This window comes from Petaurus breviceps, unplaced genomic scaffold, assembly GCF_028583685.1.
Source record: "Petaurus breviceps papuanus isolate PSGF00001 unplaced genomic scaffold, PetGlider_PUasm1.0 90617, whole genome shotgun sequence".
NCBI classification, from domain to species: Eukaryota; Metazoa; Chordata; class Mammalia; order Diprotodontia; family Petauridae; genus Petaurus; species Petaurus breviceps.
Window position 1 is genome coordinate 5,617,611 of NW_027187287.1, and position 27,412 is coordinate 5,645,022.

Consider the following 27,412-nt stretch of genomic DNA (forward strand, 5'->3'; position numbering starts at 1 on the left):
CAAAGTTAAATTCCAAATATTACCTAATGCTGGCTGCTTTACCATAACCAAGATACTAAATAATATTTGAAAAACCTTTAGTTGTAGAACTGTGCTATTTCTGAATGAAAAGACCTGAGTCCTTGGGAAAAGCAAATCAAAGAGAAATTTTTAAAATCTCTTCATTTTTAATTACTCAGGAGAAATTAGACCTCAGCGCTAAAATTTATTTCTTTTAGAAGCATATCCTTAACTGACCATCACAATCTGACATCTGTAAAACATCTGGCAATAATAGTGAAAGTATTTTCACATATATTTATTTAATTCTCATAGGTCTATGGGGGAGTCAGAGAGGTTTTATTAAATTCCATAATAAGAAACATGTATATATATAAATATATATATATATAATTGCATATTACATATAAAATAATATATAATAAGTAAACACAGAAAACAAGGTTAAGTGACTTGCCCAAGATTAGAGGGTTAGTATAAGTGGAACTGAATCTTTTGACTCCTAGTTCAGAGTTTATCCAATGCCAACAATATTCCTTCTAAAAGTAACCTAAGCTTGGAGGAAAGACAGGCTAACCAGAAAACAAGATAAAGGAAATGAAGATTACCAATGTTTCTGCATAGATAATTCTCAATCCTGAGATACTCAGGATTAAAACACTCAGCCTAGTACAGCAGTTCTTCATCTTTTTTATGTCAGGAATCCCTCTGGCAAAGGATCTAGTAAAAATCTATGGATAACTCCTCAGAACCATATTTTTAAAGAACTGAAGGTGTGGGTGAAATGATTTATTATATCGTTTGTGAAAAAATTATTATACTGTTTAAATCCAACCTTGTGTGATTAAAAGTTGTCCACACCCAGAATGTCACTGGACCCCAGAACTCTCTGAATGCCAGAGATGGCTACAAGGTATTTCTGATTCCCTCCTGCCTGGGATCCATCCAAAGGATTCTTGTTTTGGGTTATTTCACCTTTTGAATCACACATATCTATCTCAATCTACCTTGCTTTCAGGCTGCCCTCTTGGCAAAATGGCTTAATTGCAAACCTGGGGTACATGGGGTTCCTGTGAGGAAAACCTTTGTCAAAATCCTACATAACGTAAATCTTCCAGAATTTAGGCAGAGAGAGCCACTTCATTTCTGGCTCCCTGTTCTCTACTAAATGACCTAATAAATTTCTTTCTAAAACTACTTCAGATTTTGGTGTCTGTATTCAAAAACAGCAAAGGAAATGCTAGATTTCAGTTAGAGATTAGTGAAAACAAAGGTATCATTGGTTTCCCATCTAAGTTCAAAGAACCTATATTGAGTAGCCCTGTTCTAGAAGGTATTTCCAACCCATATCCCTACCACTCTTTGGTTTATGCGAAAAGCAATTTATTACAGGTTTTGAACCAAACTCTTGGAATGGAATAATGTTTAGAAAATGTGACATGACAAAACCCTGATATTCCAAGTAGCCTGTAGAACATCTATATAAACATAAAAATATTTACACACATGTGCACTATTTTCCAAATATACTCTTTGTTTGACTAGGCTTTCTAAATTTGCCAATACAAGTAAGGCAGAACTGCTGACTCTGGCTAACAACGTTTCTTGTAGAAGGCTATGCTACATTCTGTATCAAATCAAACATACTTTCTACAAATGCTAAAAAGAAGGCAAATTGGTTATTAGGGATCAAAGTCACACCAACAAAAAAGGAAAAGGTGGACTAAAAAGGTAACAAGTCATCATTTCAAGAACAAAAGTGCTTTTGGCAAAACTCTTCAGACAGATGACCAGTCACACAGAGCTCACAGATATGTACACATTACATACTTTGGATATGCCTCTATAATGTCCTTTAGTTCTTGGCAAAGGTCAGTACTTGAAATCGAGTCCACACAAAGAAGTTTACACAGTGAGATGAGGTCTTCTTCTAGTGCAGGAAACGCATAGACTTCAGCTAATATGAGGATAATTATTCCCATTTTCAATTTGCTCTTCAATGGCCAAAAAGAATCATCGTTGTTCTTGTCCAAAAATAATGATTTCATGTTGTTCCACAATTCCTTCTTCATCTAATCCCATTAAAGGAAAGAAGAAAACAAGGATATAGTTTAATTAATCAGTATTTTCCTTTGGAGTTAACTGTGTTACAGTGCTTATTTACTGAGATGAGACCCCAAACAATTCAGTTTAGCAGTTAGTTAACTAACAGATCCTTTATAATATGCCATGCCAGATCATCAGATAGTTAAGCAGGGATGATACACCTTCTTAATGCCACCTGTCTCCTCCCCCTTCTCCACATTCTCCTTCCCCACAAACTAATCATACTTAAGCATCAGGGATAGCAGGAGCAGCAATGATTGCCCTTATAACACCATAAATTATAGATTAACCAGCCATAGAGGAGGACAGATAGGTACTCTAAATGTCAAGAAGTGATGCTTCACTCTGGTACCAAACTGAGACAAACCTCTTTCTTTCTGGATTCCACTCACTTACTACTGAGTAAGTGGGGATACAAGAAACAGACCAAGTCAAATTCTATGTAGGTAGTCAGGTTGATCTAGATAGATGTTAAAATCTGTCTACTGCAAGATCATATGTCAAAGAACTTAAGAGTAGAAAGAAATTTTAGAGATTATAATCCAACCTATGGAGACGGAAACTAAGGCTAACAGAAGTTATATGATTTGTCCAAAGTTTAAAAGGTACCCTAAGTGCAGATCTGGGCATATTTGGTATATTCAATATTGAATATTAAGAGGTGAGAAATAGGTAGAAGTAATTCCATCTTTATTGGATGTCAAAAGTGGTGATCTATGGTAACTCTAATTAAAGAAAATATTCAACATTATTCTGAATAGCCAATCCCCCAACCATTTCTGAAAAAGAATCCCAGTGAAGTAAAAATAACATTGGACTAGAAGACAAGAAATACAGATTCTAGTTTCTACTGTGAGACTTAAATTGTCATTATGAAAGAAAGATGGAGAGTTTCCCAAAGGAACATGTAGTCAGGGAAACATGAAGGAGGTAGAAAATTGCACCGAGGTAAAACTCTCCCCATTGTCTCAGTGATGCTTTGAGTAGTGCTTAAAGTAAGATGTGTCAGTGTTTTAAGTATCTATATATGTAAGGTTGATTAGACTAAAAGTTCCTGAAGGGCAGAGACTTAGTTGTTTTTCTTCTTTGTATCGCCCCCCCCCCCCCAAACTAGTACAGGTCATTGCATTTAGTAAACAAAAGTTGAATTCAACTTGGGAGGTCTCCTTTTATTTCCTGAATATTAATTAGTCTTTCCCCAACACCAACCCTTAGAATCTGTAAGGAAAGATATTCACATACAATGATAATGTTCCACTATAATGTAAACAAAGGTACAAAATCAAACGACTCAAACGAACATTCATATTCAGTGTGCTGGTCATTCAAGGTTCAGCTTAGACCATCACTGCAGGAACAGACAAAGCAGCTTAGGGGGTGGTTCTCTTCCCCCATAATTCTCTTAGTGATAATTTTGTCTGAGAAAATTTGGCCCTGGAAAAGGGAGAAAGCAGAAACCAAAGCCAAGGATGGGGAAGGAGTCATGCTATGGTCTACTACTTCAGAGGAAATAAAGGGGAAAAAAAGAATGAAATATCAGGTAGTGACAGCTGGGAGGAAAATGGAACTCCTTGGGTTGTATAAAGTTAAGAATAAAGCTTACACTTAATCTAGAAAATGCAAATCTATGTAAGTGAATACCTCTTCTTCTCCATATCCTAAAGATTCCCATTCCTTTGCCTGGTCTTCATAAACCATAGGCTTCTTGACCACAAAATAAAACTGAGAAAACTGGCTTAAAAAGCCATTCAAATTAATGGTGCTCCAGGTGCTGAGGATACTGAAGACATTATCCAACATAATTTTGGCAGCAATGAACTTTCCTTTTACCACCTTCCTTGTGTTGTCATCTGTCAAAAAATCCTTCACCTTTGTCATCAGGCTCTTATAGGGCTTCATACAAATTATATCATCATACTGGTGCCATTCTGTGAGTAAAAGAAAGAACTATGGTAAATGAACATAATTACGAGCAATTTTTTTTGGTTACTCTAAAGTTAGATGAATTCAGGCCTAAATGGATCCCAAAGCTAAAGTTTGTAGATTATGTTTAAATTAAATCTAGGGGACTGTCTTTGGTTATCCAATATATCTGATATCAGTATGATGTGTTTAAAACTGCAAAAAATAAGCTTTTTGTCTTTTAAGACACTTTGATTAAGGTTTTTCTATCACAGCCTTAAATGTAATCACTTTAGGATTTCAGCAATTTGTTTAAAATGTACGTTACCACTGTAAAAGCTGTTTTTATAAGTAATGTCAGCAAAAGATGTGAGAAAAATACAACTCTCTTGATTTGTAAATTGTTAAATGTTAACTTTCCAGATTTTAAAAGTGAAGAATAGCAGGAAAGAAAGGAAGATGGGGTATGTCTTAATTTGGAAAACTGTTTTTTAGGCAACATAACAAATCTCTATTGTTAACTGGGCAGTAAAGCCTTTTGTAAGTTGTTAACAGGCTTGGGAATAAAAATGGAGGCCGGGGCAATATCAGGACTACATGCTCCAAGTTCCTCTTGTTCCTGAAAAGTTGCCTTAGATAATTATGCACTAGCTTCAGATGGGCAAGTCTGACTCCTCTGTAAGTAGAAAAGATTCAGAATGAAAACTTATTTGAAAGCTAAAATGGATTTAATTGTTAAAAGAGTGAAGTAAATATTTTATAAAGAAAAAAATAAAAATCAGTTGTTAACACTGAGTTTTTGCTTTTGTGGCAGACTGGAAATTGAGTTAGGGTGCCAATGTTTTAAGATTCCACAATCATGCTTAGGTTAAAGGATAATAATTTGATTTCAGTTAAGAACTTGAAATTGCAAAGGAAAAGATTTTCAAAAATCAATCTTTAACCAGCTTTGGTCTTTGAGTAAGATCAGATAAGAATCTGGTTAGTCCTATCCATCCACCTTTCAGGATAATCTGTAGAAGGCCCATATTAAATTTAACATTATATAAATATTGGATGTGGTAAATTATTGGCTATTTCAATCTGTGATTATTATATAAGATCTTAGATGTTTCCTTATACTGTTCAAACTGAGAATTATTTCATTAACTTCCTCTGTGAAAAGCTCGCAAAGGTTTCTCTGCCTGGTCACACCTTGCCAGGGATCTGCCTGGTAAAAGAGATCAGTCATTCAGAATCTTAGGGTAAGAAATTCCAAAATCAATAACTTACAACACTTAGCCCAGTACACTTTAAGCTAACCTAATGATAACAGGTGTGATAAAAAATTTGTAAAACTTTATATGTATTTCTAAGTATATGTCTATATTGAGAATTGGAGGCTGAACACAGGCCAGTCCCTCATCGGAAAAGTCTTAAAAGATGGGTAAAGGAAGCAGGGGACTGAGAATTGATACAGCTCCTTAAGGCAGTATAAAACAAGGTTATAGAGAGCTAGGAATCATCACCACATGACTTTTTTTTTAATGTGAATTTATGGATAATAATTCTTTTTTCTTCTTAAGTGCTAAAAGTACAGGACCTTGGAGAGCTAAATGTTTCCATTAGCAATTACAAATCTGGATTTGATTTGGTCTGAAATCTGTCCTGAAGGAAATCAGAATATGGTCTGATTGTATTCTCCTATCAGAATAATTATAGTAAATTAGAACCTAACATAAAAGACAACTGCTATGTGGCATTAAGGAATTTATTAGCTATGTCACCCCAATACTTTATGTCTGTTTACCTCAGTTTATTATTCTGTAAGAGGAAGTATAATGATAGCATCCACCTCCCAGGGTCATTGTGGGGATCACACAATTGTAAAGTGCTTAACACAGTACCCAGTATAGAGCAAGTGCTACATTATTGTTAACTCTTTTTATTATTTCTTTAGTTACATGTAATTGCTTCATATTTGATAATTTTACATAGAGTTTTAGACGTGATCGGTATATAATACCAAAGGAGATGAGAAGAAATCTTTTCAGTGTAAGGTTATTTGGAAATGCATTCAACTAAACTGAGGTCATTTGATTGGTAATGAGTTTTGTTCCAAGTTTCAAATACATAATACTATTTATGGTATCGTCATTTTCCTAAATTTTCATATATTGTGAAATTCGGTAAGCTACTGTATTTCAGCTATGTTATTAGAAAAGCAACTTCTCTTATAACCTGGACGTTATTAAATTAAGAATTGTACTGTTAAAAGAAGATGAAAATATCAGTTAGAAAGCAGTTATATGTGGGGCAGTTAGGTGGCGCAGTGAATAGAGAGCACCAGCCCTGGAGTCAGGAAGACCTGAGTTGAAATCCGACCTCAGACACTTGACATAATTACTAGCTGTGTGACTTTGGGCAAGTCACTTAATGCCAATTGCCCCCCCCCCCAAAAAAAAAGAAGAAAGCAGTTATATGTCATTTAATTGGCCCTGCTGACCACATGCCATAATATTTTGAAGTACTATATTTAAGAACTTAAACTTCCAGTTTTGCCTATATTTAAGATGAAGTTTCTTCTAAAATTATTTGGCTATCACTTTTCAAAATCATGAGATAGCTAAGTTATTTGGAGTTATTGTTACAATCTTAAAACCTATCAAGTATTTTACATAAGTATAAAAGGAAACTTGATAATTAATCTATGAGAAAAGGTACAAAGACCTTGTAAAATCTTTTTGGTTAATTTATAAGGATTCTTCAAACCATCTAGTAATAAATTGTTATCAATCTTGTGCAAGAGTCCTCTGTGTTGTGGAATTCCTACCAAGTAAAAAGAATACAAATAATCCTTGCAGAAAATGGGGGTGGAAATTTTCAGGCCTGCTTATAATGTATGGAGTATGATGTAGAGCATAGTGAATGTGTGTGGGGGTGGGGAGGGGTGTGTCTGTGTGTGTGTATGTTAGTGTTAATTTGGAGATTTACAGCAAGTACTTAGTATTGTTTTTCTAAAATTCAAGTGAACTATCACTTCACTCACCAGAATGTAATTATTTTCTTGATTTCTACTGATATATTTTATACCAGGATGAGTTCATACTCTAGGAGTTAGGAGAAGACAAAAGAAAAAAAGGATATTGAGTAAACTTTTAAAGGTCTAGTGAATTGTTTGTGTTAAGGCTAATTTAATTGAGTATATTTGTGGCACTGCTTCACTAAGAAAAACTAAATCTCTTCCTCATTGCAAATAGTTTTTACTAGAGAGGGATGGTAATTAGAATTCTGCAATAATTAGGAATTTATTTGGTTATGGTACTACTGGGGATTTAACCACGATACTTAAAAATAATTTACATCAACTTAATTTTGATGAATTCCAATTTCAAGGTAGAGAGAATATCTGAAAAACATAACAAGACCTTCAAAATCACATCACCATGTCTCATAATATTCACTGCCATCCCTTTTTTCAGTACAAAGGTGGAAAAAAGAAATGAAGGTAAGATTTTTTTTTCTAAATAAGGTCCTCTAGTAAGGAATGAAGGAGACTGAGGGGCTACCAAGCCTAGCACCTGTACATAATGAACAATTATTTCAAGAAAGTACAAGTATATTATGGAATTATTAAAAAGTAGATAATTGTGAAATTATGATTCATTTTTTCACCTCAGTCTATCATTTTAGAAGTAGTTTATTTTCACTCATTCAGTCAAAAGAGTCTCTCATATCCATTTGAATAAGAGTGGTCAAGATGTCAGAGTAGAAGCAGGACTTCTGCAGGGCTCCCGCTTTACACCTCCTCAAATTCATGTAAAAGGTGACTCTGAACAAACTTTGGAGCTACAGAACCCAGAAAATGACACAGAGAAGCTAACCTCCCCTACAACAGCCCAGCAAGCCGGCAGGAAGCGGCCAGCACAGCATGTTGGGAGCCGAGCCTAGACCTGTACAAGCCGGAGGTTTTAGCCTCAGGACAGCCACAACCAGCTGCCAGCTGGAGTGAATTCAGATCACCAGCAACTGTGGTGGTTTCCAGAATCAACCCATAGATGCTAAGGACAAAGTGAGAGGTCAGTGAAGTGTGGACTTTGTGAATCAGGAGTTTGGGAGTGCAGTCAGGCCTTTACCCCCTGTAGGGAGAAGCAGCTGAGGCATGGAGGATATACAGCCGCCGCCACATGGCTGTTTCAGAACTCCTGCTCTGCAGATTGTACAGGGACCAAGCAACTAGTCTGAGGGGTAATCGCTCTTGCTTTAACCTGCTTGGATCTGGATTGCTGTCTAGGGTGGAGATCCTAGGGTGTGCGACCAGCTTCCCAGAGTGAGTGGAAGCTTCAGAGAGGGCACCTAACTAATAACTCCAGCAGCTGAGGAAACCCCATCAATTTGGGACAAAGCTCCCCATTCTGGCAGCAGAGTTCTACTGTGGTAAAAAGCTCACAAGTCAAGTAATCGAGTGGCAATATGAGCAAGCAAAGGAAGCAAAGCAAGAGTCAAACCTTAGGCTCCTATTTTGGGGACAAAAAGGATCAAAGCATGGAAAGGAGGAAGACAACCAAGTCAGAACTCCTGTACCAAGAGCTTCCAAGAAAAGAATGAGCCACATATAGGCCACAGAGGAGATAAGAAAGATTTTGAAAACCAAATAAGAGAAGTGGAGGAAAAAATAGGAAGAAAAATGAGAAAGATGTGAGAAAATTATAAAAAATACACTAACTCAAATGGCAAAAGAGGCTCAAAAAACCAATGAGGAGAAGAATGCCTTAAAAAGCCAAATTTGCCAGATGAAAAAAGAATCTCAAAAGCTCACTGAAGAGAATCATTCCTTCAGAATTAGATTGGAGCAAATGGAAGCTAGTGACTTTAAGAGAAATCAAGACACTATGAAACAGATCCAAACAAATGAAAAATAGAAGGCAATGTGAAATATCTCATGGGAAAAACAACTGACCTGGAAAATAGATCCAGAGAGATAATTTAAAAATTATTGGACTACCTGAAAGCCATGATAAAAAAAAAAAAACCTAGAAATCATCCTCCAAGAAATTCTCAAGGAAAATTGCCCTGATGTTTTAGAACTACAAGGCAAAACAGAGGTTGAAAGAAGCCTCACAATCACCTCCTGAAAAAGATCCCAAAATGAAAACTCCTAGGAATATTATAGCCAGGTTCCGGAGTCCCCAGATCAAGGAGAAAACATTACAAGCAGCCAGGAAGAAACAGTTTCAATAATGTGGAAACACAATCAGAATAACACAGGATCTGGCAGCTTCTACACTGAGGGATCAAAGGGCCTGGAATATGATATTGCGGAGGTCAAAGGAACCAGGATTAAAACCAAGAATCACCTACCCAGCAAAACTGATTATCATGTTTCAAGGGGAAATATGGTCATTCAGTGGAATAGAGGACTTTTTTTTTTTAAGCAATAGGGGTTAAGTAACTTGCTCAAAGTTACACGGCCAGTTATTTCTGGGTGTGGTGCTGAGTATCTGAGGCCGGATTTGATCCAGGTCATCCCTACACTGGAGCTGGTGCTCTTACTTGCTGAGCCACCTGGCTGCCCCTGGAATAGAGGACTTTCAAGCATTCTTGATGAAAAAACCAGAGTTGAATGGAAAATTTGACATTCAGATACAAGAAGCAAGAGAAGCATGAGAAGGTAAACAGGGAAAAGAAATCATAAGGAACTTATCAAAGTTGAACTCCTTACATTTCCACATGGAAAAACGATAACTGTAACTTATGAAATTTTTCTCATTATGAAAATAGTTGAAGGAAATAGACACACATTTATGCATGTATACATACATAAATATGTCTATATGGGAGGGTATATGGGCATATGAATATATATGTTAGTATGTGTATATAAGTGTACAGATATACATAGAGGGTACAAAACCAGTTGAATAGGAAGGGATGATACTTAAAAGGTGAAATTAAGAGGTGAGAGGCATATAATGAAAGGAGATGAGGAGAGACAGAATGGGGTAAATTATCTTCCATAGAAGAGGCAAGGGAAAACTGTTACAATGGAGGGGAAGAACAGGAAGGCAAAAGGGAATGAGTCAAACTTATTCTCAATGAATTTGGCTTAGGGAGCGAATGACATACACACTAAATAGGGTAAGATACCCTCACCCTACAGGAGAGTAGGGGGGAAGGAGATGAGAGGGGGGATAATAGAAGGGAAGGCAGGCTGGGGGGGAGGGAAGTTGGAAGCACCCACTTTTGAAAAGGGACAGGATCAAAGCAGAAAATACAACAAGTGGGGTGATGGGATGGGAAGGAGGAAAATACAGTCAGTCTTTCACAATATATCCACTATGGAAATGTTTTGCATAGCTACACATGTACAACCTACACTGAAATGCTTATCTTCCCAGTAAGGTTGGGTGATGAGGGAGGTAGGGAAAGAATCTGGAATTCAAAGTTTTAAAATCAATACACAGGCACTGGGGCAGAGATCCACTGTGCCCTAATGGAAAAGTTGGACAGGGGCATGGGGGAAGATATAGGAGAGAGCATATTGGGGGAGGGGATATTCAGTGGCATCACTGTTATGAGGTGGTAGGTAGGGGGAAAATGGGGAGAAAATTTGTAACTCAAAATCTTGTGGAAATGAATGATGTAAACTAAAAAATAAAAAAAAATCTTTTCTAAAAAAGGTTGAATAAGAGCTAGATGTAAATTTAGATATTTCCAACTAATTTGTTTTATTAGATTCTAATGACTGCCTTTTTACATCAGGGTAAATTTTAAGTTGTTTTTAAGAAAGGGAAATACTTTCAGGAAGGAATTTTTAAGTAAAAAAAAAACCCTGTATATATGTTTAAATAAAACTTTTGTATGACTTTTAGTAGGACTGATAAATTTTATTTGTAAGCAAATTTATTCCAATAATTTGATGGTATTACTAACAATTGTGTCCAGTCCTACTGAGATTACTGAGACTACACTGTTCAAGGAGAAAGCTTTTTTGGGACCCTGAATAACATCTGAGTTTCATTTTTAAGTTTGTTGTGTCCTTGGGCCAACCTTAAATGGGCACTTTAAGAAAAAATGTCAGCAGTCTAACAGCTCAATGGAAGCTAGATCTGAGATATAAAGGCAGTGAATACATATCCCTGGGAATAAGGTAGGGACGTTACATTGGGAAGACCTAGACTTTCTTAATTCATCTTCTTATACAAGAAATCTGTCCACCAGGTTCCATATGCCAGCCTACTTATAGTGGTGTAGGCTTTGAGGACCAGATTTGATGCTGTTATAACCATGTCCCTGAATCTAATTCTCACAGTAAATTTCTATTATCAGGGTAGGCAAACAAAAGTAGCCTGCCATTGCAATACCGGAGCTATTAATTAAATTAATAACCAAGGTATGTGAATTACTGTAATAAGCTGAAAATGGGAAAAGATCTTGCAGTTTTAATCTGAATTTGAAGCCATTAGATGACCTAAGCAAGAATTAACTTGGTGTTTGAAAACTTTCATATGTATAAGATTTAGTCCCTGAAGAATCTCATTCTTTCAGAATGATTAGATGTCAGAATAGACAAAAAGTAGAAAAGCTTGTGAAACAAAGATCCAGTTTATATGTATCCAATCTATCCAGTTGTAAAGTTAAAGTCTGGAACCTCTTGTTTACATCTTAAGGAACAGAATTTCAGTATACTCAGTTATCTCAGTGGAAAGAAGTAAATTATGAGCTATTTTGTGTTACCTTAACAGGAAATCTGATTTTACTTATCTTTGTGATTTAATCTGGGATTGGATCCTTTGTGTAAAGTATGCCCTGAAATGCATGGAAACTACTTAAAGTAGTTCCTACTTAAACTATAGGTTCCCAAACTAAGTAATACCACACCTTAGGAACAATGGAACAATCTGGGAGGGGGAGTAGTAGCCTCAGGTGCAATTGGGGGTCATTGAATAAAAATAAGAGGGTGGTGGGAGCATAAGAAAAGAAACAAAGAGAAGAAAATTTTGAAAACTCCTACATCTTTCATCTGTTGTGTAACAGAGTTAAAGTTGTATTGATTACATTATTTTCCACATAAACACACAAAATGCAAGTTATAACTGATCAGTGGTCAAGTCTGCCACAAGAAGCCTTAACTAGCAAGTGTTGGCAGGTGAGCATATCACATATTGTTTGGAAATTCAGCATGCATCTGCAGGAACATGTACTTGTTTATAATACAATACTATATGGTTACAAAATGAAATACTACATTATCAAAATTTCAAGGCAAGAAAAAACAAATTTACAATAAATTATTAAATTTGAGAAGCATTTTTTAAGTATTTTATATTTTCTGAAATAATGTAAATTTAAAAAAACATTAAAAGGTTAAAGAAAGTAATTTCCAGAGGGCCACTAATTTTTTTTTAAAAGGGGGTGGTGAGTTAAATAACTCTGGGGACCTCCAACTTAAACTACTTAAAGAGATTCTGAGAGCAGTAGTCTATATTTATGTCCATTTGATCTTGGTTAATAACTGAACATGCTTTGCTATGGACAACTTTCCATATAAACTGTTCTCAGTATACACTCTGGGATTATTATATTTACACATCCCATCCCAAGTCTTTCGTTTGTTATTAAGTATCTTAAAGCAAAATCATTTCTATAATGTTGAACCTAGGGATAAAAAAGCATCTACTTACCCTGAGTACTAATTATATCAAGATAAGTTGTGATTTTTCACAATGAATATCTTACTGTTACCAACGTGAGATTATGGGCAATATTTGCTATCAAGGGTATGTGACTCTTGAAAGCTGAATTCATCCAAAGCTATGATTACTAGAACTTGGTATTTGAGACCTTATGGGACTGTCACTGAAAATCTTCTGAGTCTGACTCCAGGTATGATCATCAATGAAAGCTGTTTAAGTCAATGATCCATGATGACAGCAACCCTAAGGGGTTGATGTCCATGAACTGCAAGTAGAGTTCACTTCGATAAGGTTGAGAGAGCAACTTTTGGCATGGGCTGAGGTAGAATTCTCCTGACTCAATTTCCCTAGCATAGAATGGAAAATAGCCTACCTGGTTGAGACTTTAAGCCTGGCTCAATGCAACTGGTTATCTATATAACTTTTACCTGGAACTGACACGAAGTTAGGAAAGCGTTATTCCCTTACTATATAACTATGTCCCTGACTCTTTCATGGCAAATTTCTATAATCACGTTAGGTACTCATTAAACACAATTAAGTAGATCTTTTATTACTGGAGTGTATTTAAGTTACTATAGTGAGATGCAGGTATAAGATTTGAACTAATTCAATATGACTAATGTGAAAATATGTTTAATATGAATGAACATGTAAAGCCTATATCAGATTGCATGCAGTCTTGGGGAGGAGGGAGGAGAAGGAGAGAGGAGAAAATTCAGAACTCAAAATCTCATGGAAGTAGATATTAAAAACAAAAATAAGTTAATTAATAAAAGATTTGAACTAATTACCTTAGAATTTGTCCTTTCTATATTCCAAACAATTAAGTAATGGAGTATTTTGCTTTGTCACTGGTCTGTGACTAGTTACATATTCCCTTCCAAGGACATATAAGTGGTGAATGGGTTCCAAGAGGGTTCTTTGATAGTCAAGAGTGTCACTGACCCTTTTATTTTTTAATTAAATTTTATGTTTCTTTTTCTTTTTTTTTTTTGGAGGGCAACTGGGGTTAAGTGACTTGCCTAAGGTCACATGGCTAGTTTTCTATTATCTGAGGCCAAATTTGAACTCAGGTCCTCCTAACTTGAGGGCCAGTGTTCTATTCACTGTGCCACCTAGCCGCGCCTATGTTTATTTTTAGTTTACATCATTCATTTCCACAAGATTTTGAGTTACAAATTTTCTCCCCATTTTTCCCCTACCCAGCACCTCAAAACAGCGGTACTGCTGAATATTCCCCTCCCCCAATCTGTTCTCTCCTATATCTTTCCCAATTTCCCCTCCGACTTTCTAGTAGGGCACAGTAGATATCTATGCCGCGGTGCCTGTATATCTTATTTCCCAGTTGCATGTAAAATAATAATTATATGTATATATGTATATATATGTGTGTGTATATATATATATATATATTTTAAACAATTGATTTTAAAACTTTAAATTCCAGATTCTTTCCCTTGCTCCCTCAAATTCAATAGATGTGGTACATGTGTAGCTGTGCAAAACATTTCCATAGTGGATATACTGTGAAAGACTGACTATACTTCCCTTCATCCTATCCCACCACACACTTGTTCTATTCTGTACTTTGATCCTGTCCCTTTTAAAAAGTGAGTGCTTCCAAATTCCCTCTTCCCACCACCCTGCCCTCCCTTGCATCATCCCCCCTCTTCTCATACCCTTCCCACATACTCTCCTGTAAGGTGAGATACCCTATTTAGTGTGTATGTCATTCCCTCCCTAAGCCTAATTCAATGAGAGTAAGGTTGACTCATTCCCTTTTGCCTTCCTGTTCTTCCCCTCCACTGTAACAGTTTTCTCTTGCCCCTTCTATATGAGATAATTTACCCCATTCTGTCTCTCTTCATCTCCTTCCATGATATGCCTCTCTCACCTCTTAATTTCACCTTTTAAGTATCATCCCTTCCTATTAAATTGGTCCTGTACCCTCTAAGTATACCTATATACATGTATACACACACACAAATATGTATTCATACGCCCATATATCCTCCTATATAGACATATCTATGTACGTATACATAGATAGATAGATAACACATTTATATTCGCTACAACTATTCTCATACTGAGAAAAGTTTCATAACTTAGAATTATCGTTTTTCCATGTAGGAATGTAAGGAGTTCAACTTTGATAAGTTCCTTATGATTTCTTTTCACTGTTTATCTTCTCATGCTTCTCTTGCTTCTTGTATCTGAATGTCAAATTTTCTATTCAACTCTGGTTTCTTCATCAAGAATGCTTGAAAGTCCTCTATTCCACTGAATGACCGTATTTTCCCCTGAAACATAATACTCAGTTTTGCTGGGTAGGTGATTCTTGGTTTTAATCCCAGATCCTTTGATCTCCAGAATATCATTATTTCAAGCCCTTCAATCCCTCAGTGTAGAAGCTGCCAGATCCTGGGTTATCCTGACTGTGTTTCCACTATATTAAAATTGTTTCTTCCTGGCTGCTTGTAATATTTTCTCCTTGATTTGGGAACTCCAGAACGGGGCTATAATATTCCTAGGAGTTTTCTCTTTGGGATATTTTAAAGGAGGTGATCAGTGGACTCTTTCAACCTCTATTTTGCCCTCTGGTTCTAAAACATCAGGGCAGTTTTCCTTGAGAATTTCTTGAAGGATAATTTCTAGGTTCTTTTTTTGATCATGGCTTTCAGGTAGTCCAATATTTTTTAAATTATCTCTCCTAGATCTATTTTCCAGGTCAGTGGTTTTTCCCATGAGATATTTCACATTCATTGCCTTCTATTTTTTCATTTGTTTGGATCTGTTTCCCAATATCTTGATTTCTCATAAAGTCACTAGCTTCCATTTGCTCCAATCTGATTCTGAAGGAATGATTCTCTTCAGTGAGCTTTTGAGATTCTTTTTCCATCTGGTTAATTAGACTTTTTAAGGCATTCTCCTCATTGGCTTTTTGAGCCTCTTTTGCCATTTTAGTTAGTCTATTTTTTAAGGTGTTATTTTCTTCAGTCAGGTTGTTGACTCTCATTTCATAATTTTCTTGCATCGTTCTCATTTCTCTTCCCAATTTTTCCTCCACTTCTCTTATTTGTTTTTCAAAATCCTTTTTAAGCTCCTCTATGGCCTGTAACCAACTCATATTTTTCTTGGAAGGTTTTGGTGCAGGGGTTCTGACTTTGTCTTCTTCCTATTCCATGCTTTGATCCTTTTTGTCCCCTGTAATGCCAAGCAAAGGCAACTTCCAAGGTTCAGAATACCAGCATAGCAGCTCTCCATTTCATTCAGCGACAAAGTAAGAATGGAGAAAATCAAAATACAGCATTCACCGAGTGTAATTCAATAATTTCCAAGTACTATTCCATCCCTGGACATTACATTCATTTAGTCAATCACAAAGTCCCTCTTCCAAGTACTGTTCCACCCCTAGGAAATACATTAATTTAGTCAATCGCAAAGTCCCTCTTCTCAAATGGAGATTAGTTTCCAATGATAAACAAAGTATATTCATTTGGTTGGTCACAGAGCACAAAAAAGTCAAAAGTTTCCCACCCCTGGATCACAACTGAATTAGAATTATCATCATTTAACGCCAAGCACAAAGGCCATCTACCCCTGAGATACAACAAGCTTAAGATATCTTCACAGCAGTTAATACCCAAAGAGAAGTCTTTTCTTCATCTTGATGCAAGGCAAGTTCTCAGCAATCTCTGTTCCTGGGGAGACAAAGCTTAACAAAGCCACAATATACATTGCCAGTGACCTCATTAATTCATTCTCTGCCTGCAGAACAGTCTTAGGACTCCTGAAAACATCAGCAAGACCCTCTTCTTCCAGGATTTCTGTAAACATACAACAAGAAAGTCCTTCTTCAGGGCTTCTGAACCAACAGCAAGGTTCCAGGACCTCTGCAACAACACCACTGTCCTTCACCAGCAAACGCAATCCACTCTCTGTCTACAGAACAGTCTCAGGACCCCTGAACCAACAGCAAGGGTCCAGGACCTCTGCAACAATACTACTGTCCTTCACCAGTGCACGAATCTGGCAAAACAACATCAAAACAGACAGACAAAATACTGGCGTCACAGCCATGTCTCCTCAGTCCTTGGCAGCTCTGGGTGGCAGCTCTCAGAAGTCCTGGGCAGCTCAAGCTGGCCCTCAGCAATCCTCTGTCCCTGTCTCTCTCTCTGCCTCCATGATGCTGCTTCCAAAAGTTCTTCTGACTCTCTTTGCTTTGGGCTTTTCTCTGCTTGGGCCTCTCTTTAAATCCGCAGCACCAGCTCCTCCCAGTTCTGCCCTCTCTTTTCACATCAACAAGTCCATCCCACAAGTTGGATTCACAAGCTCTGGGTTTTAACACTCAAAGTGAAAACAAAGCCAATCCAGGGGGATCTTTAAATTCCATTACTATTACATCCCCCAAATAGGAGTGTAAAGTCAGATTTCTCTGCTTGCTTTGCTTCCTTTGCTTGATCATGTTGCCACTCAATTACTTGACTTTTGAGCTTTTTGCCACAGTAGAACTCTGCTACCAGGGGGTGGCCAGGTAGCACAGCGAGTAAGAGCACTGGCTCCAGTGTTGAGAAGACCTAGAGATCGAATCCCGGGCTCAGACACTTAGCACCCACCCAGAAACACCTGGCCGTGTAACCTTGAGCAAGTTACTTAACCCCAATTGCTTAGGGGCGACCAGGTGGCTCAGCGAGTAAGAGCACCGGCTCCAGTGTTGGGATGACCTGGATCAAATCCGGGCTCAGATACTCAGCACCACACCCAGAAATAACTGGCCGTGTAACCCTGAGCAAGTTACTTAACCCCAATTGCTTTAAAAAAAAAAAAAAAGAATTCTTCTACCAGAAAGGGGAGCTTTGTTCCAGTTGCTGGGGTTTTCACAGCTGCCAAAGCTATTAGTTGGCTGCCCTCTCTGAAGCCTCCACAAACTGGCAAACTGGTCATGCACCCCAGGACCTCCACCCTAGACAGTGATCCAGAAGCAAGAGCGATTACCCCTCAGACTGGTTGCTTGGTCCCCCTAAAATCTGCAGACCAGGAGCTTTGAAGGAGCCACACCTCAGCCACTTCTCACCCCAGGGACAAAGGCCTGACCACACTCCCAAACTCCCCGTTCCGAAAGTCCACACTGCACTGACCTCTCACTTTGTCCTTAGCATCTATGGGTTGATAATTCTGGAAACCACCACAGCTGCTGGTGATCTTTAGTCCCTCCAGCCCACTGGCTGGTTGTGGCTGTCCTCAGGCTAAAACCTCAGCTCCTGCGAGACTAGGCTCCCAGAGTGCTGCACTGGCCCCTTCCTGCCAGCCTGCTGGGCTGTTGTCAGCAGATTAGCTTCTCTCTGTCATTTTGTGGGTTCTGAAGCTCCAAAGTTTGTTTAGAGTCACTTTTTACATGAATTGGAAGAGGTGGAAGCAAGAGCTGAGCGCAAGTCCTATTTCTACTCTGCCATCTTGGCTCTGCCCCCGCACTGACCCTGTTATTAATAATATGCTAGCACTATTAATAAAATTATTAATTACCCAGAAACTCTCAAACTTTTTAAACATCACAATACCCATCAGCAGGCAGACAACACATTGGGGGGAAAGAGCAAGTAGGAAGGTTTATAAAAGTACATTACAAGGGCTGACATGCAACAGATAAAAAAGAAATACAGCACAGACCTGGGACAAGGGTAAAGATGGGTATCAATTTTAATAATCCAAAAACCTCTCCATGAATCATATGATCAAAATCCTTCCCAATGAAACTCATGGTCCCTTTTACTTAGGACTGCCCTAATAAGCAGAGCTACCTAAGGAACCAAAAAATTTAGCCAATAATTATGAAATCTTGGGAAAGAAATGGAAGACCAAAGTGTCACAGACTGTTCTCCTCATTGCTGCCCATTAAAGGGCAAGAGGAAAATTAATTGGGGAAGTGAAATGCTGGTTTAAAAGGTAGCACCTGGGGTGGCCAGGCAGCACAGTGAGTAAAAGCACCGGCCCCAGAGTCGGGATGACCTAGGATCGAATACGGGCTCAGACACTTAGCACCCACCCAGAAACACCTGGCCATGTAACCTTGAGCAAGTTACTTAACCCCAATTGCTTGCGGGCGGCCAGGTGGCTCAGCGAGTAAGAGCACCATCCCCAGAGTCAGGATGACCTGGGATTGAGTCCGGGCTCTGATACTTAGCACCACACCCAGAAATAACTGGCCGTGTAACCTTGAGCAAGTTACTTAACCCCAATTGCTTATAAAAAAAAAATAATAAAATAAAAATAAATAAAAAGGTGGTACCTGAGAACGGAATTTGAATTTCTAGACGAATGACCAAGAGAAATCAAGTCAACAATTATTAAGTGTCTACTGTATTTGTTAGACAAATATTTGTGTTAAGTGCTGTTAATACATAGAATGGCAAAAGATAATCCCTTATCTCAAGGATATCACAATCTAATAGGACAGACAACATGCAAACAACATGTCCAAATAAGATATATTCATGATGACCTTGAGTTAAACTCAGAGAAAAGGCACTAACATTAAGGGGATTAGGAAAGGCAATGCTGTGAGGCAGGTAGTATAGATATTATTATTCCCATGACACAGATGAAGAAACTGAGGTTAAGTAACTTGTTCGTAGTTAAACAGGTAAATTTTAGAGGCTAGATACAAAAGCAAATCACTCTAGAGTCCAAATCAACTACATTATCCACTATGCCATGTTTAAAAAAACAAAGATAATCTAAAAACCAATTCTTTGGACTCTGTTGAAAATATAAAAGTAGCCAAGTAACTAACATACTATAATTCAGGGATGATCAAAAAGATCAGTTGTTAGCTTACCTCCAGATCTCAAAATTGATTCCTTTATGAACAAACAGCGGTTGACATACTGTCCAGACTTTGAAGGTTTTTTGTATATAAATTCATACTCCTGGTTTGAGCCACGAACAATAAAATATTTGTAAGGTATAGATCTCTGCACTTGGTCCTTGGAAACCATCATGTTACCTTCAATAAGGAATCCATGTTCACCCAGTTTTCTACAAGCACAAAATAAAAAGCTGCTAACATTGTGTAATGACTACCTTTGATAAACTTAGCTCTCCTCAGCAATATAATAATCTAAGACAATTCCAAAAGATTCATGATGGAAAATGCTATGCATATCCAGAGAAAGAACAATGGAATCTAAATGCAGATTGAAGCATATTATTTTTCCTTTTTTTGGTTTTTTTCACCTTTCTTGTGGTTATTCCCTTCGCTTCTAATTCTTCTTTACAACATGACCAATATGGAAAGAGTTTCATGATTATATATGTATTACCTCTATCAGACTGCACGCTGTCTTGGAGAGTGGAGAAGGGAAGGAGGGGGAGAAAATTTAAAACTCAAATCATGTAAAAGTGAATGCTGAAAACTAAAAATATTTTAAAAAAAATAAAAAGCTACTGTAAGACACCTGGCTCCCTTCAAATCAAAATATAAGTCACTATCTACACAAGGCTTTCCCTAACCTTCCCCCAGTCCTTAGTGTTTTTTTACCACCCTGAAATTACTTTGTACAATTATGTATTTTTAAATCTGTATAATTTACAATATTATAACTGCATAATAAATAAAATTGGGACACATTCATCATTGCTGGAATTGTGAATTGGATTGTGGAGAGCAATCTGGAATTATACCCAAAGAGTTATTAAACTGCCTATACCCTTTGACCCAGAAATACCACCACTAGGTCTGTCTCCAAAGATAGGGAAAAAGGAAAAAACCTGTATGCTCTAAAATGTTTATAGCAGCTCTCTTTATGGTGGAAAATGCAAGGACGCCCATCAACTGGGAAATGGCTGAATAAGTTATGGTATATAATTGTGATGGAATAATACTGAGCTATAAGAATGATGAGCTCAATCTTACAAAAACATGGAAAGACCTGAATGAAATAATGAAGAGCAAAATGAGCAGAAATAAGAAAACATTGTATACAGTAACAGTAATATTGTTTTAAGAATGACTTTGAGGGGCGGCTAGGTGGCACTGCGAATAGAGCGCCAGCCCTGGAGTCAGGAGGTCCTCCTGAGTTCAAATCTGGTCTCAGACATTTAACCCTTACTAGCTGTGTGACCTTGAGCAAGTTTCTTAACCCCAACTGCCCTCCAAAGAGAAAGAAAAAGACTGCACAAATAAGTCACTTTGTCTATTATATATACCCAAATTAACTAAAACTATAAAGGACATATGAAGAAAGAGGCTATTTGCATCCTGAGAAAGAACTGATAATAGTACATCTAGAATATTTTACATATATACACATGTATATGGATGTATACATGGATGTATACATACATATATACATATATGTCTAATGGTAGCCCTCTCTAGGGTGGGGAAGAAGGGGGAGGAATGGAGAAAAACAAAAGAAATGTACATAATAACAATTATAAATATATATATATATATATTTAAAAGGAATAGCAATCTGTACATGGTGGATTTGTGATTTCATGTGCAAATCATCTTTAAAGTTGTGGAAGTGCTTGTTTTGTTCTATGAATTAAGAATAAAATAATTTTTTTTTAAAAGAAAGGTTAAAAAAAAGAAATAGGCAACGCTTAAATATTTCAATGTATATTGCTGCCAAAATCCCAAAACTTTATAAAGTAATCTTACATTTTTGTTGATATTTAATATGACAAAAAAGTCAAAGACTTCCCCACACACACCCCCAGAATTTTTTTAATATTTATTTTTTCCCAAATTACATGCTAAAACAATTTTTTAACATTTGGATTTTTTTGTAAATTTTTTCACTTTAAAGTTAAATATAAAATGAGAAAAGAAAAAAAAATCATGTACACAGCTGACCATAAGAGCGGACTGAACATAAAACAATAAATTTCCAATTCAAGAAAACCTATATAACAAATACTACACATTCTTTTCAAAACTGCCCAGTTTTTCTTCACTTCCTTGTTGGTCTTCTTTTGTTCCCTGCTATGCACTTTTTCCCTTCCCTCCCCCCACCACCCTAAAGAAGGCTACAATTAAGCATGCATATATACACACGCACACACACATATACACACATACACAGAGATAGCTATAAACACACATATATGTAAGACCATTCTATACTTATTTCTTCCTATCATCTGTTTATCTAGGTGGCTAGAATCTTTCTGCATAAGTCCAAGTCTTTCCATGTTTTTCCAAATCAACCAGTTCATCATTTCTTATACCACAGCAATATTCCAACCTAATCACATACTATTTGAGAGATTGTCTATGAAAGCTTTTCCCCCCAATTTTCTGCATTCCTTCTACTCTTGGCTCCGTAAGTTTTATTTATACAAGAAAATTTTAATTTAAAATAATCTAAATTATCCTATCCTTTTTACACGTCAACAATGTGCTCTACCTTAAAATTTAAGATCTGATACTGCTGAATTTACTTTCTTTACATTCTTTTTCCCTGGTTTCTTTCAAGTTTCTTACCTTTTGTTCTTCCAAATGAACTTTGTTACTACTTTTTCTAACTCAACAAAAAATTTTTTTTAATAATTTAATTGGGATAATATTGAATAAATAAACTAGCCAGGTAAAACTGTCATTTTAAAAATTGTATTGGTTTTATTTACCCATGAACTATAAATATTACTTCAATTATTTAGATCTGAGTTTACTTGCATAAAAAGTGTTTTATATTTATGGTCACAGAGTTCCTATGTCTGTTCAGGCAGGTATACACTCAAGTATTTTATACTGTCTAGGTACTTTAAATGGTCTAACAGATGCTTGCTCAACATACCGCCTACAGGGCCACTTCTAGCCTGACAAAGTGGCCCACAGGTGATGTGTTATGCAGGGCTCTATTTGCATCTTCTACATTTTCTGCAGGTTACCCAAAATCCTTTTATAAGCAGCAGTTTGTACAGGCCAGGTCTAAAACTGAATAATATAGCAGACACATAGTCTCTATTTTTCACTTATCATTAAATCTATTTTAGCTTTAACTTCGTCAGAGATCGTGATTACTACCTTTGTTTTTTTCACATAATACATTCTACTCCTGATCTTTTTTATCTTTGTGTGCATCTCTCATTTTTATGTTTCCTGAAAGCAATATACTGTTGAATTCAAATTTTTAATTTGCTATTCATTTCTGTTTTGTGTAAATTCATCCCATTCACCTTCTAAGCTACAATTACTTCTTATGTTTTTCCTCTTTTTTCTTCACTGTCCTCATCCTATTTACTCTATCCCTCTTCACAGCTGTTTTATTTCTACCCACTACCTTGCCCACCTATTCCTTAACCTAACCACCCCTCTATGAGTACCTCCCTTATCCTTTACCCCCACCCTATCCCCTTGCCCTCTTATTTCTTTCTGAATTTAAAAGACTTTTATTTCCTTCTACATGTTGTTCCCTCTTTAACCCAATGCTAGTAATAGTAAGGTCCCAGACAGACTGGCCAGAGCAGATTTCAGGAGAGTGAATCACCAGCAGCTGTGGTAGTTTCCAGGCTTCTCAACTCATAAACACCAAAGAGAAAGCAAAAGGTCAGTGGGTAATTGTTGGAACCAGGTGACAGATGTGTGCAGTCAGGCCCCCACCCCAAGGGTAAAAGGTGCCAGAGGTACAGCGGCTGCACCTGCTGCCATGTGGCTGCCTCTGGAGATCCTGGAATGCAGATCACAGGGGGACTAAGCAACAATTCAGAGGGTAATTGCTCTTGCTCTGACCTGTTTGGATCTGGATTGTGGTCTTGGGTGGTGGTCTTGGAGTGTGTGGCCAGTGTGCCAGAGCTTGGGGTGTGTGTAGAGAGGGCACCCTCCTCAGCCCTCTGAAAACATTTGCAAAAACCCACCAATTTGGGACATAGCTCTCTCTACTCTGGAAGCAGAGTTGTACCATGGCAAAGAGCTCAAAAGTCAAGTAATTGGCTAGCAAGATGAGCAAGCAGAGGAAGCACAATCAGACCACAGAATCCTTTTTTGGGGACAAAAAGGATCAAGACATAGAACCAGAAGAAGTCAATGAAGTCAAAACTCCTGCATCAAAAACTTCCAAGAAAAATATGAATTGCTTACAGGCCATGGAGGAGCTCAAGAAGGATTTTGAAAATCAAGTAAGAGAAGTGGAGGGAAAACTGGGAAGGGAAATGAGAATGATGCAAGAAAATCATGAAAAGCAACCTGCTAAAGGAGACCCAGAAAAACACTGAAGAAAATAACACCTTAAAAAATAGACTAACTCAAATGGCAAAAGAGGCCCAAAAAGCCAATGAAAAGAATACCTTAAAAAATAGAATTATCCAGATGAGAAAAAAATTTCAAAAATCACAAAAGAGAATAATTCCTTCAAAATTAGACTGTAGCAATGTAAAGAACTTTCAGGAGTCCCCCAGCTCCGCTAATGAAATGTTCTCCTCCCCTATATTATTACCTGAAAGGTTACAGGGCAGATAAGCAGGAGAATGTATAAACTTGTTTGTATGTAGAGAACTTTTGGGGTCCCTTGACCCCACTAAAGGAATATTCCCCTGCCCTATAAAGTTACCTGCAAGGTTACAGGGCAGATAAGCAAGAAGGTGTGTAATCTTTTTTTTTGTTTATGCCTCTGGATATGGTCCTAGGATATTACCCTAATAAATAACTAATCTTAAGCAAGGGTAAATAGTAAACAAGATTAAGGAAGGGTCCTTGTACACTGTCTGCATTCCTTTGGGTCACCTAGAGGGAGGGTCATTGTACACTGTCTGCATTCTTCTGGGGTGTTTACATTCTTTTTGGGGGGGCATATAAACTCTGTGAGTCCCTAGCATCTTTGGCTCTGTATAAATGGTCCTGTAATAAACAGACTATTGATTACACCCCTGTCTCACTATTCTCACTGCTCGCTAGCCCACCAACTGTGCTGGCCACAGTAGAGCAAATGGAAGCTAATGATTTCAAGAGAAATCAAGATACAGATCCAAATAAATAAAAAAATAGAAGGCAATATTAAATATCTCATTGGAAAAACCACTGACCTGGAAAATAGATCCAGGAGATACAATTTTAAAATTACTGGACTACCTGAAAGCCATGATCAAAAAAAGAACCTAGAAATTATCCTTCAAGAAATTCTCAAGGAAAATTGCCCTGATATTCTAGAACCAGAGGGCAAAATAGAAACTGAAAGAATTCACCAATCAACCTCCTGAAAAAGATCTCAAAAAGAAAACTCCTAGAAATATCATAGCCAAATTCCAGAGTTCACAGGTCAAGGAGAAAATACTACAAGCTACCAGGAAGAAACAATTTGAGTATTGTGGAAACACAATCAGGATAACACAAGATCTAGCACCTTCTACATTAAAGGACCAAAGGGCTTGGAATAAGATATTATGGAGGTCAAAGGAGCTAGGATTAAAACCCAGAATCACCTACCCAGCAAAACTGAGTATAATGCTTCAGGGGAAAATATGGTCATTCAATGAAAAAGAGGACTTTCAAGCATTCTTGATGAAAAAACCAGAGCTAAACAGATAATTTCACTTTCAAATACAAGAAGCAAGAGAAGAATGAGAAGGTAAACAGAAAAAAGAATCATAAGGAACTTATTAAAGTGGAACTACTTACATTCCTACAGGGAAAAACATTAATTGTAAGGCATGAGACTTTTTTCAGTATGACGATAATTGAAGGGTATATATATATGTATACACACACACATATATATGTATATATGTAGAGGAGGGTGTAAGTGTATATACGTGTGTATATGTATGTACATGTATACATAGACAGAAACAGAATCAGTTGAATAGGAAGGGATGATATCTAAAAAATAAAATTTAGAAGTGAGAGAAGAATGTAATGAGAGAAGAAGGGAGAGACAGAAGAGGGTAAATTATCTCATATAAAAAAGGCAAGAGAACACTGTTACAATGGAGGGCAAGAGTAGGAAGGTAAAAGGGAATGAGTCAACCTTACTCTCATTGAATTTGGCTTAAAGAGGGAATAACATACACTCATTTGGGTATCTTACCCTACAGGAAAGTAGGCGGGAAGGGGATAAGAGAGAGGATGATGGAGGGGAGGGCAGGTTAGGGGGACAGTAGTTAGAAGCAAACAATATTGAAAAGGGACAGGGTCAAAGTAGAAAATAGAATAAGTGGGGGGGGGAATAGGATGGAGGGAAATACAGTCAGTCTTTCACAATATAACTACTATGGAAACGTTTTGCGTAACTACACATGCGCAATGTATATTGAACTGCTTTATCTTCCCAGTGGGAAATGGGTGAGGAGAGAAAGAAAGAATGTGGAAATCAAAGTTTTAAAAACATGTTAAAAAAACTGTTTTTTACACACAACTGGGAAATAAGATATACAGGCACTGGGAGATAGAAATTCATCTTGCCCTACTAGAAATTTAGAGGAGGTATGGGGGAGGATATAAGAGAAAGCAGATTGGGGGAAGGGGTATTCAGTATGCTTTCTATCTTGGGGTGGGGGATAGGGGAAAGATGGGGAGAAATTTTATATAACTCAAAATCTTGCGGAAATGAATGCTGAAAACTAAAAATAAATTTGAAAAAAAAAGTTTAAAAAAAAAGATAGGGTCCCATCACCATCCTCCCTCCCCCCATTAGTTTTTTCTATATGTTTTTCCTTTTATGCCTCATATGTATGAGATAATTACTCCTTTTTATCTCTCCCTACAGTTTTTTTTTTAGAATCATCCCATCATACTCAGCTCAACCCATGTTTTTCTTTCAAACTACCCAAATAATAAAAATCATAAGAGCACTTCCAACGTTTTCACATAAACGAAGTAAATGATTTGACTTTATTGAGTCCTGCATAATTGGTCTTTAATGCTTACTTTATTTTTCTCCTGTATGTTATCTGTCAAATTTCCCCTTAAGTTCTGGGGGTTTTGACACAAAAACTTTAAAGTCTTTGAGTTCAGTAAATGTCCATTTTTTTTTCATTCAGGATTATACTTAAGTTTGCTGGGTAACTAACCCTTGGTCATAACCCCAGCTCTTTTTGCTCTACAGAATATAATATTGCAAGACCTGTGGTCCTTCAACATAGGAGCTGCTAGGTCTTGCATAATCCTTATTGTAGCTCCATATTTAAACTGTTTTTTTCTTGTTGCTTTCAATATTTTCTCTTAAACTTAACCTGGGAGCTTTGAAACTTGGTTGTGATATTTCTGTGTTCTCCTCCTGGGATCTTTTTCAGGTGGTAATCAACAGATTTCCTCTATTTCTACTTTGCTTTCTTGTTCTAGAAGTTCTGGGCTTGTTCTTTCTTGTTTTTTTTTTTAAGTTTTGAGTTCCAAATTCTATCCCTCTCTCCCTCATCGTACCCCCTCCATGAGACAGTAAGCAATCAAATACAGGTTATACATGTGTAATCACATAAAACATTTCCATATTAGTCATTTTTTATAAGAAGACACAAATAAAAGAAATAAAGTGAAAAACAGTTTGCTTCAGTCTATATTCAAACAATATCAGTTCTTTCTCTGGAGGTAGATATTATGCTTCATCATTAGTCCTTTGGGATTGTCTTAGATCACTGTATTGCAGAGAATAGCTAAGTCTTTTACAATTCATCATACAATATTGCTGTTAATAAAATATATTTTGTACTTATATATTCCATATCCTATCCCCCAAATAAAATGTAAGCTTCTTGAAGGCAAGGACTCTTCTTTTTTTGCCTTTATA

At 37.0% G+C, this 27,412-nt stretch overlaps 1 protein-coding gene across 5 annotated transcripts in view; it reads right to left on the reverse strand.

Annotated features, from left to right (window-relative positions):
• Nucleotides 1–27,412, reverse strand: part of RNF213 (ring finger protein 213) — a 208,271-nt gene that overhangs the window by 148,946 nt on the left and 31,913 nt on the right. For all 5 annotated transcript variants that reach the window (XM_069064114.1, XM_069064116.1, XM_069064115.1 and 2 more), the window contains 3 exons: nt 19,525–19,724; nt 3,748–4,034; nt 1,831–2,072 (listed from right to left, as the gene is read on the reverse strand). In XM_069064114.1, the coding sequence (XP_068920215.1) occupies nt 1,831–2,072; nt 3,748–4,034; nt 19,525–19,724 (729 nt within the window). The remainder of the gene's footprint in view (nt 1–1,830; nt 2,073–3,747; nt 4,035–19,524; nt 19,725–27,412) is intronic.